The sequence below is a fragment of the Diprion similis genome, chromosome 10, assembly GCF_021155765.1.
Source record: "Diprion similis isolate iyDipSimi1 chromosome 10, iyDipSimi1.1, whole genome shotgun sequence".
In the NCBI taxonomy this organism is placed as follows: domain Eukaryota; kingdom Metazoa; phylum Arthropoda; class Insecta; order Hymenoptera; family Diprionidae; genus Diprion; species Diprion similis.
Genome location: NC_060114.1, coordinates 7,355,126 through 7,367,543, shown reverse-complemented (window position 1 = coordinate 7,367,543; position 12,418 = coordinate 7,355,126). Strand labels below are relative to the sequence as shown.

Sequence of the window (12,418 nt, the reverse complement as noted above, 5' to 3'; positions counted from 1 at the left end):
GTTCATCATCAGCAGGAGGTAGTGCCGCGTCAGGATTTGGTGCCGGTGCAGGAGCAGCTGGTGGAGCCGGTGCAGGAGCAGCTGGTGGAGCCAGTGCAGCAGCAGCTGGTGGAGCTGGTGCAGCTGCGGCTGGTGGAGCCGGTGCAGCCGGTGCAGCCGGTGCAGCTGGTGCGGGATCAGGATTCGGTAATGGTGCAGGAATGGGATGGGGCTCAGGTTTGGGATTAGGATACGGAGGCGCTGCAGGAGGAGGTGCTGGGGCTGGTGCAGCTGCAGCCGGTGCAGCGGGTGCGGGATCAGGATTCGGTAATGGTGCAGGATTCGGATGGGGCTCAGGTTTGGGATTAGGATACGGTGGCGCTGCAGGAGCGGGTGCTGGAGCAGCTGCAGCTGGTGGAGCTGGTGCAGCCGGTGCAGCCGGTGCAGCCGCAGCTGGTGGAGCCGGAGCAGGAGCCGCTGGTGCCGCTGGTGCCGCCGCTGGCGGTGCAGCCGGAGCAGCAGGAGGTGCTGCTTCGTCAGCCGGTGGTAGTAGTTCATCATCAGGATTTAGTAGTGGTTCATCATCAGCAGGAGGTAGTGCCGCGTCAGGATTTGGTGCCGGTGCAGGAGCAGCTGGTGGAGCCGGTGCAGGAGCAGCTGGTGGAGCCAGTGCAGCAGCAGCTGGTGGAGCTGGTGCAGGAGCAGCTGGTGGAGCAGGTGCAGCTGCAGCCGGTGCAGCCGGTGCAGCTGGTGCGGGATCAGGATTCGGTAATGGTGCAGGAATGGGATGGGGCTCAGGTTTGGGATTAGGATACGGAGGCGCTGCAGGAGGAGGTGCTGGGGCTGGTGCAGCTGCAGCCGGTGCAGCGGGTGCGGGATCAGGATTCGGTAATGGTGCAGGATTCGGATTGGGCTCAGGTTTGGGATTAGGATACGGTGGCGCTGCAGGAGCGGGTGCTGGAGCAGCTGCAGCTGGTGGAGCCGGTGCAGCTGGTGCAGCCGGTGCAGCCGCAGCCGGTGGAGCCGGAGCAGGAGCCGCTGGTGCCGCTGGTGCCGCCGCTGGCGGTGCAGCCGGAGCAGCAGGAGGTGCTGCTTCGTCAGCCGGTGGTAGTAGTTCATCATCAGGATTTAGTAGTGGTTCATCATCAGCAGGAGGTAGTGCCGCGTCAGGATTTGGTGCCGGTGCAGGAGCAGCTGGTGGAGCCGGTGCAGGAGCAGCTGGTGGAGCCAGTGCAGCAGCAGCTGGTGGAGCTGGTGCAGCTGCGGCTGGTGGAGCCGGTGCAGCCGGTGCAGCCGGTGCAGCTGGTGCGGGATCAGGATTCGGTAATGGTGCAGGAATGGGATGGGGCTCAGGTTTGGGATTAGGATACGGAGGCGCTGCAGGAGGAGGTGCTGGGGCTGGTGCAGCTGCAGCCGGTGCAGCGGGTGCGGGATCAGGATTCGGTAATGGTGCAGGATTCGGATGGGGCTCAGGTTTGGGATTAGGATACGGTGGCGCTGCAGGAGCGGGTGCTGGAGCAGCTGCAGCTGGTGGAGCTGGTGCAGCCGGTGCAGCCGGTGCAGCCGCAGCTGGTGGAGCCGGAGCAGGAGCCGCTGGTGCCGCTGGTGCCGCCGCTGGCGGTGCAGCCGGAGCAGCAGGAGGTGCTGCTTCGTCAGCCGGTGGTAGTAGTTCATCATCAGGATTTAGTAGTGGTTCATCATCAGCAGGAGGTAGTGCCGCGTCAGGATTTGGTGCCGGTGCAGGAGCAGCTGGTGGAGCCGGTGCAGGAGCAGCTGGTGGAGCCAGTGCAGCAGCAGCTGGTGGAGCTGGTGCAGGAGCAGCTGGTGGAGCAGGTGCAGCTGCAGCCGGTGCAGCCGGTGCAGCTGGTGCGGGATCAGGATTCGGTAATGGTGCAGGAATGGGATGGGGCTCAGGTTTGGGATTAGGATACGGAGGCGCTGCAGGAGGAGGTGCTGGGGCTGGTGCAGCTGCAGCCGGTGCAGCGGGTGCGGGATCAGGATTCGGTAATGGTGCAGGATTCGGATTGGGCTCAGGTTTGGGATTAGGATACGGTGGCGCTGCAGGAGCGGGTGCTGGAGCAGCTGCAGCTGGTGGAGCCGGTGCAGCTGGTGCAGCCGGTGCAGCCGCAGCCGGTGGAGCCGGAGCAGGAGCCGCTGGTGCCGCTGGTGCCGCCGCTGGCGGTGCAGCCGGAGCAGCAGGAGGTGCTGCTTCGTCAGCCGGTGGTAGTAGTTCATCATCAGGATTTAGTAGTGGTTCATCATCAGCAGGAGGTAGTGCCGCGTCAGGATTTGGTGCCGGTGCAGGAGCAGCTGGTGGAGCCGGTGCAGGAGCAGCTGGTGGAGCCAGTGCAGCAGCAGCTGGTGGAGCTGGTGCAGGAGCAGCTGGTGGAGCAGGTGCAGCTGCAGCCGGTGCAGCCGGTGCAGCTGGTGCGGGATCAGGATTCGGTAATGGTGCAGGAATGGGATGGGGCTCAGGTTTGGGATTAGGATACGGAGGCGCTGCAGGAGGAGGTGCTGGGGCTGGTGCAGCTGCAGCCGGTGCAGCGGGTGCGGGATCAGGATTCGGTAATGGTGCAGGATTCGGATTGGGCTCAGGTTTGGGATTAGGATACGGTGGCGCTGCAGGAGCGGGTGCTGGAGCAGCTGCAGCTGGTGGAGCCGGTGCAGCTGGTGCAGCCGGTGCAGCCGCAGCCGGTGGAGCCGGAGCAGGAGCCGCTGGTGCCGCTGGTGCCGCCGCTGGCGGTGCAGCCGGAGCAGCAGGAGGTGCTGCTTCGTCAGCCGGTGGTAGTAGTTCATCATCAGGATTTAGTAGTGGTTCATCATCAGCAGGAGGTAGTGCCGCGTCAGGATTTGGTGCCGGTGCAGGAGCAGCTGGTGGAGCCGGTGCAGGAGCAGCTGGTGGAGCCAGTGCAGCAGCAGCTGGTGGAGCTGGTGCAGCTGCGGCTGGTGGAGCCGGTGCAGCCGGTGCAGCCGGTGCAGCTGGTGCGGGATCAGGATTCGGTAATGGTGCAGGAATGGGATGGGGCTCAGGTTTGGGATTAGGATACGGAGGCGCTGCAGGAGGAGGTGCTGGGGCTGGTGCAGCTGCAGCCGGTGCAGCGGGTGCGGGATCAGGATTCGGTAATGGTGCAGGATTCGGATGGGGCTCAGGTTTGGGATTAGGATACGGTGGCGCTGCAGGAGCGGGTGCTGGAGCAGCTGCAGCTGGTGGAGCTGGTGCAGCCGGTGCAGCCGGTGCAGCCGCAGCTGGTGGAGCCGGAGCAGGAGCCGCTGGTGCCGCTGGTGCCGCCGCTGGCGGTGCAGCCGGAGCAGCAGGAGGTGCTGCTTCGTCAGCCGGTGGTAGTAGTTCATCATCAGGATTTAGTAGTGGTTCATCATCAGCAGGAGGTAGTGCCGCGTCAGGATTTGGTGCCGGTGCAGGAGCAGCTGGTGGAGCCGGTGCAGGAGCAGCTGGTGGAGCCAGTGCAGCAGCAGCTGGTGGAGCTGGTGCAGGAGCAGCTGGTGGAGCAGGTGCAGCTGCAGCCGGTGCAGCCGGTGCAGCTGGTGCGGGATCAGGATTCGGTAATGGTGCAGGAATGGGATGGGGCTCAGGTTTGGGATTAGGATACGGAGGCGCTGCAGGAGGAGGTGCTGGGGCTGGTGCAGCTGCAGCCGGTGCAGCGGGTGCGGGATCAGGATTCGGTAATGGTGCAGGATTCGGATGGGGCTCAGGTTTGGGATTAGGATACGGTGGCGCTGCAGGAGCGGGTGCTGGAGCAGCTGCAGCTGGTGGAGCTGGTGCAGCCGGTGCAGCCGGTGCAGCCGCAGCTGGTGGAGCCGGAGCAGGAGCCGCTGGTGCCGCTGGTGCCGCCGCTGGCGGTGCAGCCGGAGCAGCAGGAGGTGCTGCTTCGTCAGCCGGTGGTAGTAGTTCATCATCAGGATTTAGTAGTGGTTCATCATCAGCAGGAGGTAGTGCCGCGTCAGGATTTGGTGCCGGTGCAGGAGCAGCTGGTGGAGCCGGTGCAGGAGCAGCTGGTGGAGCCAGTGCAGCAGCAGCTGGTGGAGCTGGTGCAGCTGCGGCTGGTGGGGCCGGTGCAGCCGGTGCAGCCGGTGCAGCTGGTGCGGGATCAGGATTCGGTAATGGTGCAGGAATGGGATGGGGCTCAGGTTTGGGATTGGGATACGGGGGCGCTGCAGGAGGAGGTGCTGGGGCTGGTGCAGCTGCAGCCGGTGCAGCGGGTGCGGGATCAGGATTCGGATGGGGCTCAGGTTTGGGATTAGGATACGGTGGCGCTGCAGGAGCGGGTGCTGGAGCAGCTGCAGCTGGTGGAGCTGGTGCAGCCGGTGCAGCCGGTGCAGCCGCAGCTGGTGGAGCCGGAGCAGGAGCCGCTGGTGCCGCTGGTGCCGCCGCTGGCGGTGCAGCCGGAGCAGCAGGAGGTGCTGCTTCGTCAGCCGGTGGTAGTAGTTCATCATTAGGATTTAGTAGTGGTTCATCATCAGCAGGAGGTAGTGCCGCGTCAGGATTTGGTGCCGGTGCAGGAGCAGCTGATGGAGCCGGTGCAGGAGCAGCTGGTGGAGCCGGTGCAGCAGCAGCTGGTGGAGCTGGTGCAGCTGCGGCTGGTGGAGCCGGTGCAGCTGGTGCGGGATCAGGATTCGGTAATGGTGCAGGAATGGGATGGGGCTCAGGTTTGGGATTGGGATACGGGGGCGCTGCAGGAGGAGGTGCTGGGGCTGGTGCAGCTGCAGCCGGTGCAGCGGGTGCGGGATCAGGATTCGGTAATGGTGCAGGATTCGGATGGGGCTCAGGTTTGGGATTAGGATACGGTGGCGCTGCAGGAGCGGGTGCTGGAGCAGCTGCAGCTGGTGGAGCTGGTGCAGCCGGTGCAGCCGGTGCAGCCGCAGCTGGTGGAGCCGGAGCAGGAGCCGCTGGTGCCGCTGGTGCCGCCGCTGGCGGTGCAGCCGGAGCAGCAGGAGGTGCTGCTTCGTCAGCCGGTGGTAGTAGTTCATCATTAGGATTTAGTAGTGGTTCATCATCAGCAGGAGGTAGTGCCGCGTCAGGATTTGGTGCCGGTGCAGGAGCAGCTGGTGGAGCCGGTGCAGGAGCAGCTGGTGGAGCCGGTGCAGGAGCAGCTGGTGGAGCCGGTGCAGCAGCAGCTGGTGGAGCTGGTGCAGCTGCGGCTGGTGGAGCCGGTGCAGCTGGTGCGGGATCAGGATTCGGTAATGGTGCAGGAATGGGATGGGGCTCAGGTTTGGGATTGGGATACGGAGGCGCTGCAGGAGGAGGTGCTGGGGCTGGTGCAGCTGCAGCCGGTGCAGCGGGTGCGGGATCAGGAATCGGTAATGGTGCAGGATTCGGATGGGGCTCAGGTTTGGGATTAGGATACGGTGGCGCTGCAGGAGCGGGTGCTGGAGCAGCTGCAGCTGGTGGAGCTGGTGCAGCCGGTGCAGCCGGTGCAGCCGCAGCTGGTGGAGCCGGAGCAGGAGCCGCTGGTGCCGCTGGTGCCGCCGCTGGCGGTGCAGCCGGAGCAGCAGGAGGTGCTGCTTCGTCAGCCGGTGGTAGTAGTTCATCATTAGGATTTAGTAGTGGTTCATCATCAGCAGGAGGTAGTGCCGCGTCAGGATTTGGTGCCGGTGCAGGAGCAGCTGGTGGAGCCGGTGCAGGAGCAGCTGGTGGAGCCGGTGCAGCAGCAGCTGGTGGAGCCGGTGCAGCAGCAGCTGGTGGAGCCGGTGCAGCAGCAGCTGGTGGAGCTGGTGCAGCTGCGGCTGGTGGAGCCGGTGCAGCTGGTGCGGGATCAGGATTCGGTAATGGTGCAGGAATGGGATGGGGCTCAGGTTCGGGATTGGGATACGGAGGCGCTGCAGGAGGAGGTGCTGGGGCTGGTGCAGCTGCAGCCGGTGCAGCGGGTGCGGGATCAGGATTCGGTAATGGTGCAGGATTCGGATGGGGCTCAGGTTTGGGATTAGGATACGGTGGCGCTGCAGGAGCGGGTGCTGGAGCAGCTGCAGCTGGTGGAGCTGGTGCAGCCGGTGCAGCCGGTGCAGCCGCAGCTGGTGGAGCCGGAGCAGGAGCCGCTGGTGCCGCTGGTGCCGCCGCTGGCGGTGCAGCCGGAGCAGCAGGAGGTGCTGCTTCGTCAGCCGGTGGTAGTAGTTCATCATTAGGATTTAGTAGTGGTTCATCATCAGCAGGAGGTAGTGCCGCGTCAGGATTTGGTGCCGGTGCAGGAGCAGCTGGTGGAGCCGGTGCAGCAGCAGCTGGTGGAGCCGGTGCAGCAGCAGCTGGTGGAGCCGGTGCAGCAGCAGCTGGTGGAGCTGGTGCAGCTGCGGCTGGTGGAGCCGGTGCAGCTGGTGCGGGATCAGGATTCGGTAATGGTGCAGGAATGGGATGGGGCTCAGGTTTGGGATTGGGATACGGAGGCGCTGCAGGAGGAGGTGCTGGGGCTGGTGCAGCTGCAGCCGGTGCAGCGGGTGCGGGATCAGGAATCGGTAATGGTGCAGGATTCGGATGGGGCTCAGGTTTGGGATTAGGATACGGTGGCGCTGCAGGAGCGGGTGCTGGAGCAGCTGCAGCTGGTGGAGCTGGTGCAGCCGGTGCAGCCGGTGCAGCCGCAGCTGGTGGAGCCGGAGCAGGAGCCGCTGGTGCCGCTGGTGCCGCCGCTGGCGGTGCAGCCGGAGCAGCAGGAGGTGCTGCTTCGTCAGCCGGTGGTAGTAGTTCATCATTAGGATTTAGTAGTGGTTCATCATCAGCAGGAGGTAGTGCCGCGTCAGGATTTGGTGCCGGTGCAGGAGCAGCTGGTGGAGCCGGTGCAGGAGCAGCTGGTGGAGCCGGTGCAGGAGCAGCTGGTGGAGCCGGTGCAGCAGCAGCTGGTGGAGCTGGTGCAGCTGCGGCTGGTGGAGCCGGTGCAGCTGGTGCGGGATCAGGATTCGGTAATGGTGCAGGAATGGGATGGGGCTCAGGTTTGGGATTGGGATACGGAGGCGCTGCAGGAGGAGGTGCTGGGGCTGGTGCAGCTGCAGCCGGTGCAGCGGGTGCGGGATCAGGAATCGGTAATGGTGCAGGATTCGGATGGGGCTCAGGTTTGGGATTAGGATACGGTGGCGCTGCAGGAGCGGGTGCTGGAGCAGCTGCAGCTGGTGGAGCTGGTGCAGCCGGTGCAGCCGGTGCAGCCGCAGCTGGTGGAGCCGGAGCAGGAGCCGCTGGTGCCGCTGGTGCCGCCGCTGGCGGTGCAGCCGGAGCAGCAGGAGGTGCTGCTTCGTCAGCCGGTGGTAGTAGTTCATCATTAGGATTTAGTAGTGGTTCATCATCAGCAGGAGGTAGTGCCGCGTCAGGATTTGGTGCCGGTGCAGGAGCAGCTGGTGGAGCCGGTGCAGGAGCAGCTGGTGGAGCCGGTGCAGCAGCAGCTGGTGGAGCTGGTGCAGCTGCGGCTGGTGGAGCCGGTGCAGCTGGTGCGGGATCAGGATTCGGTAATGGTGCAGGAATGGGATGGGGCTCAGGTTTGGGATTGGGATACGGAGGCGCTGCAGGAGGAGGTGCTGGGGCTGGTGCAGCTGCAGCCGGTGCAGCGGGTGCGGGATCAGGATTCGGTAATGGTGCAGGATTCGGATGGGGCTCAGGTTTGGGATTAGGATACGGTGGCGCTGCAGGAGCGGGTGCTGGAGCAGCTGCAGCTGGTGGAGCTGGTGCAGCCGGTGCAGCCGGTGCAGCCGCAGCTGGTGGAGCCGGAGCAGGAGCCGCTGGTGCCGCTGGTGCCGCCGCTGGCGGTGCAGCCGGAGCAGCAGGAGGTGCTGCTTCGTCAGCCGGTGGTAGTAGTTCATCATTAGGATTTAGTAGTGGTTCATCATCAGCAGGAGGTAGTGCCGCGTCAGGATTTGGTGCCGGTGCAGGAGCAGCTGGTGGAGCCGGTGCAGGAGCAGCTGGTGGAGCCGGTGCAGCAGCAGCTGGTGGAGCTGGTGCAGCTGCGGCTGGTGGAGCCGGTGCAGCTGGTGCGGGATCAGGATTCGGTAATGGTGCAGGAATGGGATGGGGCTCAGGTTTGGGATTGGGATACGGAGGCGCTGCAGGAGGAGGTGCTGGGGCTGGTGCAGCTGCAGCCGGTGCAGCGGGTGCGGGATCAGGATTCGGTAATGGTGCAGGATTCGGATGGGGCTCAGGTTTGGGATTAGGATACGGTGGCGCTGCAGGAGCGGGTGCTGGAGCAGCTGCAGCTGGTGGAGCTGGTGCAGCCGGTGCAGCCGCAGCTGGTGGAGCCGGAGCAGGAGCCGCTGGTGCCGCTGCTGGCGGTGCAGCCGGAGCAGCAGGAGGTGCTGCTTCGTCAGCCGGTGGTAGTAGTTCATCATTAGGATTTAGTAGTGGTTCATCATCAGCAGGAGGTAGTGCCGCGTCAGGATTTGGTGCCGGTGCAGGAGCAGCTGGTGGAGCCGGTGCAGGAGCAGCTGGTGGAGCCGGTGCAGCAGCAGCTGGTGGAGCTGGTGCAGCTGCGGCTGGTGGAGCCGGTGCAGCCGGTGCAGCCGGTGCAGCTGGTGCGGGATCAGGATTCGGTAGTGGTGCAGGAATGGGATGGGGCTCAGGTTTGGGATTGGGATACGGAGGCGCTGCAGGAGGAGGTGCTGGGGCTGGTGCAGCTGCAGCCGGTGCAGCGGGTGCGGGATCAGGATTCGGTAATGGTGCAGGATTCGGATGGGGCTCAGGTTTGGGATTAGGATACGGTGGCGCTGCAGGAGCGGGTGCTGGAGCAGCTGCAGCTGGTGGAGCTGGTGCAGCCGGTGCAGCTGGTGCAGCCGCAGCCGCCGGAGCCGGAGCAGGAGCCGCTGGTGCCGCTGGTGCAGGAGCAGCTGGTGGAGCCGGTGCAGCAGCAGCTGGTGGAGCTGGTGCAGCCGCGGCTGGTGGAGCCGGTGCAGCCGGTGCAGCCGGTGCAGCTGGTGCGGGATCAGGATTCGGTAATGGTGCAGGAATGGGATGGGGCTCAGGTCTGGGATTAGGATACGGTGGCGCTGCAGGAGCAGGTGCTGGAGCTGGTGCAGCTGCAGCTGGTGGAGCCGGCGTGGGATCAGGATTCGGCGCTGGTGGGGCCGCAGCAGGCATGTCTCTGGACCCAGGATGTGCTCCACCACATCACCACCATCACCACCATATTCCTCTGGAATATTATAAAGAACCCTACTTAGCAATCGCATAGATTTATTCTCTACTATAGATACCCTTTTGAATCTGCGACTTCGTCCATGTACAGACCTAGGTTACTGAAAATTTCATAGTATTTGCTATATCAGTCAGTGTCTTATTTGATATTCCGGTTGTACATCTTACGTTTTTTCTGTTGTATAATAATTCGATCAGAATTCCACTTTTGATAAGCCATCAACTTTCACACTGCAACTTCCTCATTTCCGAAAATATTTCCTAGTTTCCATATATACCCTCAGTTTTGTGCTATTCTCGAATTTGTATACTTAGACTGTCGTGTTTATTCTAATATATTCCCCAGCGGGGACTAGAAATAGACGATCTCATATGTATTGTCTAAATATCTATATCACATCAGTCTCTACTGTTAGGATATTAGAGCAATCGTGCACACAAATGAATATTATTTTTTGAATGCAACTTAATTAATCTGATTACAAGAATAAATATTCACCTGCATATCACTCTCCGCATTTCATTTCCGTAGCCCTTCTTACTGTCCAATTTTAAGTTTCTACTTTCTGTCTTCCTCATTCTGGTCCGACAGAATGTTATTGTCTAGATCCATTGATTCACGTCTTCACTTTGGGTATGCTTGTTCGAATGCTTACGTTCAGCATTCGTTTTATACTAGCATTATTGATCTGTTCAAACTATCGTATAACTAAATCAATCTCAGCGAACTTATTTCTAATTTTTAGCGAAACTTGACGGCGTTAAAACGTACATGCGAATGCGAAGGGTGCCCAATCATTTGCAGGTCAAGGTGATCAAGTGGTTTGACTATCTGTGGCTAACCCAGAAATGTTCTGACGAAGAAAAGGCAGTTAGTTGTTTACCAGGTAATTCTAGTCACACCTATCTTAGAAGGTAGCTACCATTTATTCTATACTTTGATTCACTGAGTTGTCAATGTGATTCTGACACACCTTCTGGCTCTCTTCGGAAATCTTTCTATATAGCATCAAATTCTTTCGACTCAGATCTGAATTTTTTTTTCAGACAAACTGAAAGCCGAAATGGCGATAAACGTGCATTTGGACACGTTAAAGAGAGTTGAAATCTTCCAAAATACGGAAGCAGGCTTCCTCTGTGAATTGGTGCTGAGATTACGACCCGTCCTCTTCTCACCCGGTGATTATATATGCCGTAAAGGTGAGTGAGCCATATCAGAATATTTTTTCCATCATAACATTTATATATTATATAACTATCTATCATAAAATTTCTCTGTAAATCTTCCTATAAGATTTTGTCAAGTACTATGTAAACTACATTACCAGGGCTTCAAGATGTGTTCTAAGACAGTTAGTACTTTTTCCACGATTTGGCCACATTTAATTTCCACCAAATTAACGTACAGTGAATTAAAATTATTCTCACGGGTTTCACGCTCTGTGAATACCGTATTGATCATGTGTGCATGATCAACGTGGATTATTTCTTGCCTCTGAACATAATCAGATATTAATTTTGAGCTGAACAAGTATTCCGAATTCACAACGCAAGTGGCGAAAAGTGAAAAAAATGTAGTTGTTTCCTGATCGATAGGTGAGGTGGGAAAGGAAATGTACATAGTGAACAGGGGTCGCCTACAGGTGGTAGCGGACAACGGAAAGACCGTCCTGGCGACGCTCAAGGCGGGTTCCTACTTCGGAGAAATCAGCATCCTCAATATGGGGACTGCAGGTAAAGAGTGCGGTAAATATTCCAACCAGCCAGGGGACTCAGGGTGTCCCTATCTCAATCTCTCATGTTTACGTTCCTTCATTATCAGCAACTATACAACGCTATTCGATCGTCATGCATCGCGTAATGCAGCCTGGTATGAGCTGAAAGTCTCCCCCAGTATAATTTGGAATGGATTATTGGTTTAGAGGGATACGTAACACTATGCGATCTTTATATTTGTAAATTTTCCTCGTGCTTCAACAAGCCATCACTTTATTATAATAATGTTATTTTATTATAAAAATAGTAAAAACTAAGAGATGTGCTTACGTATCCCTGCGGATTAGTTCTCTTTTTCTCTTTCTCTTTCTTCCTTTCTCTACTACTCCATCTATAGTTCTCGCTATCTTAAATACCCTTAGTTAGATCACAGTCATTTCTCACTCTCAAGTCACCTCTTGACAAACCATAGACCAATTTTTCCCACGCCACCTTTTAGAATTGGCAGACTATTGGCCGTGACGAATAATGATTTCCGTTCAAGGCTACTTTCTATTTGGTAAAAATAATTTTTCTTAAATCTCCGATGACACAAGTTCTTCTAGACCCGCGAAAAAGTATAAATCAGAAGTTTGAATCAATACGATTTAAGTCTGCCAATCAAATACTATAACAGCACTTATCGGCAATATTTTTTAATCAGAGCAACCTTGCCCCTCCTGTCGTAGGCGACCATATTACGAGATGCGACCATTTAGCACACCACAAATAGTAAAATCCTCTTTGGATATTCCCAATACAGAAGTCTACATGGCAATGTATTCAAACTGAAATTGGCTCTATTTTTGCAAGCTACATTTTTTCAAACATCATTCGCCATGTTCAATGCGTAGTATTTTTCAAGTATATGATACAAATATTTTCGAACGTAATTTAAGTAAAATAAAATTATCAGCAACCAACGGTTAAGTAGTCGATACATAGTTAATATTATCCAATTTTATTATTACACTAGAGACCGGTGCATAAATGTACAAAAATCGTGGCTTTACTCGTAATTAAGTGCTTTGATGTAGTTGTTCTCAGTCAATGCAATTACTTTCATATATGCATCTAATCAACAACTAATCATTGCTTTCTGCACCTTACCAAATTTATATTCTCAGTTCCTGTACGTTTGCCAAAGGTGAAACGATGAGTGAATCATTCTAGCACTAATTTTCTTTGGCTTGAGGTGTTGTTTCGATAACTTCCGATTTTGTAAACGACCCGGCAAGTGAATTAAAATCTCAAGCGTACCACCTGCAGCCGTCTTGGTACTATACCTTCAGGTGATATAATTACATCAGTTTCGTAACTTGAGTTTGGTCTTCAGTTCTATTGCATTATCTTATGCGAAAGATTGAAATTTGAATAATAAACTCAACACTATAGATTCCAAATACATGTGCTGGTTTTCGAAACTCTATCTCGCATACTTTATAGAGAATAATAACATAGGCTTGCAATGAAAAAGTTTTCTGAACGCTTGTACATGACACACATAGATTGTGGTCTACTGATTCAAAATATGAACTCCTGATTTTACATACCACATCACGATATTTT

At 57.5% G+C, this 12,418-nt stretch overlaps 1 protein-coding gene and 4 long non-coding RNA genes across 9 annotated transcripts in view; all 5 read left to right on the top strand.

Annotated features, from left to right (window-relative positions):
• LOC124411552 (cyclic nucleotide-gated cation channel alpha-3) overlaps nucleotides 1-12,418 on the top strand; it is a 66,546-nt gene that overhangs the window by 46,073 nt on the left and 8,055 nt on the right. For all 5 annotated transcript variants that reach the window (XM_046890740.1, XM_046890738.1, XM_046890739.1 and 2 more), the window contains exons 8-10: nucleotides 9,841-9,981; nucleotides 10,142-10,294; nucleotides 10,691-10,840. In XM_046890740.1, coding sequence (XP_046746696.1) covers nucleotides 9,841-9,981; nucleotides 10,142-10,294; nucleotides 10,691-10,840 — 444 coding nt within the window. The remainder of the gene's footprint in view (nucleotides 1-9,840; nucleotides 9,982-10,141; nucleotides 10,295-10,690; nucleotides 10,841-12,418) is intronic.
• Nucleotides 492-823, top strand: LOC124411559. The gene is made up of 3 exons (XR_006929677.1): nucleotides 492-504; nucleotides 610-639; nucleotides 814-823. It is a non-coding gene; the product is annotated as an uncharacterized LOC124411559 (long non-coding RNA).
• Nucleotides 2,169-2,500, top strand: LOC124411558. Its single transcript, XR_006929676.1, has 3 exons — nucleotides 2,169-2,181; nucleotides 2,287-2,316; nucleotides 2,491-2,500. It is a non-coding gene; the product is annotated as an uncharacterized LOC124411558 (long non-coding RNA).
• On the top strand, nucleotides 3,450-8,872 carry LOC124411555. The gene is made up of 3 exons (XR_006929673.1): nucleotides 3,450-3,480; nucleotides 3,607-3,618; nucleotides 8,755-8,872. It is a non-coding gene; the product is annotated as an uncharacterized LOC124411555 (long non-coding RNA).
• LOC124411556 lies at nucleotides 6,533-8,248 on the top strand. Its single transcript, XR_006929674.1, has 3 exons — nucleotides 6,533-6,555; nucleotides 6,631-6,639; nucleotides 8,152-8,248. It is a non-coding gene; the product is annotated as an uncharacterized LOC124411556 (long non-coding RNA).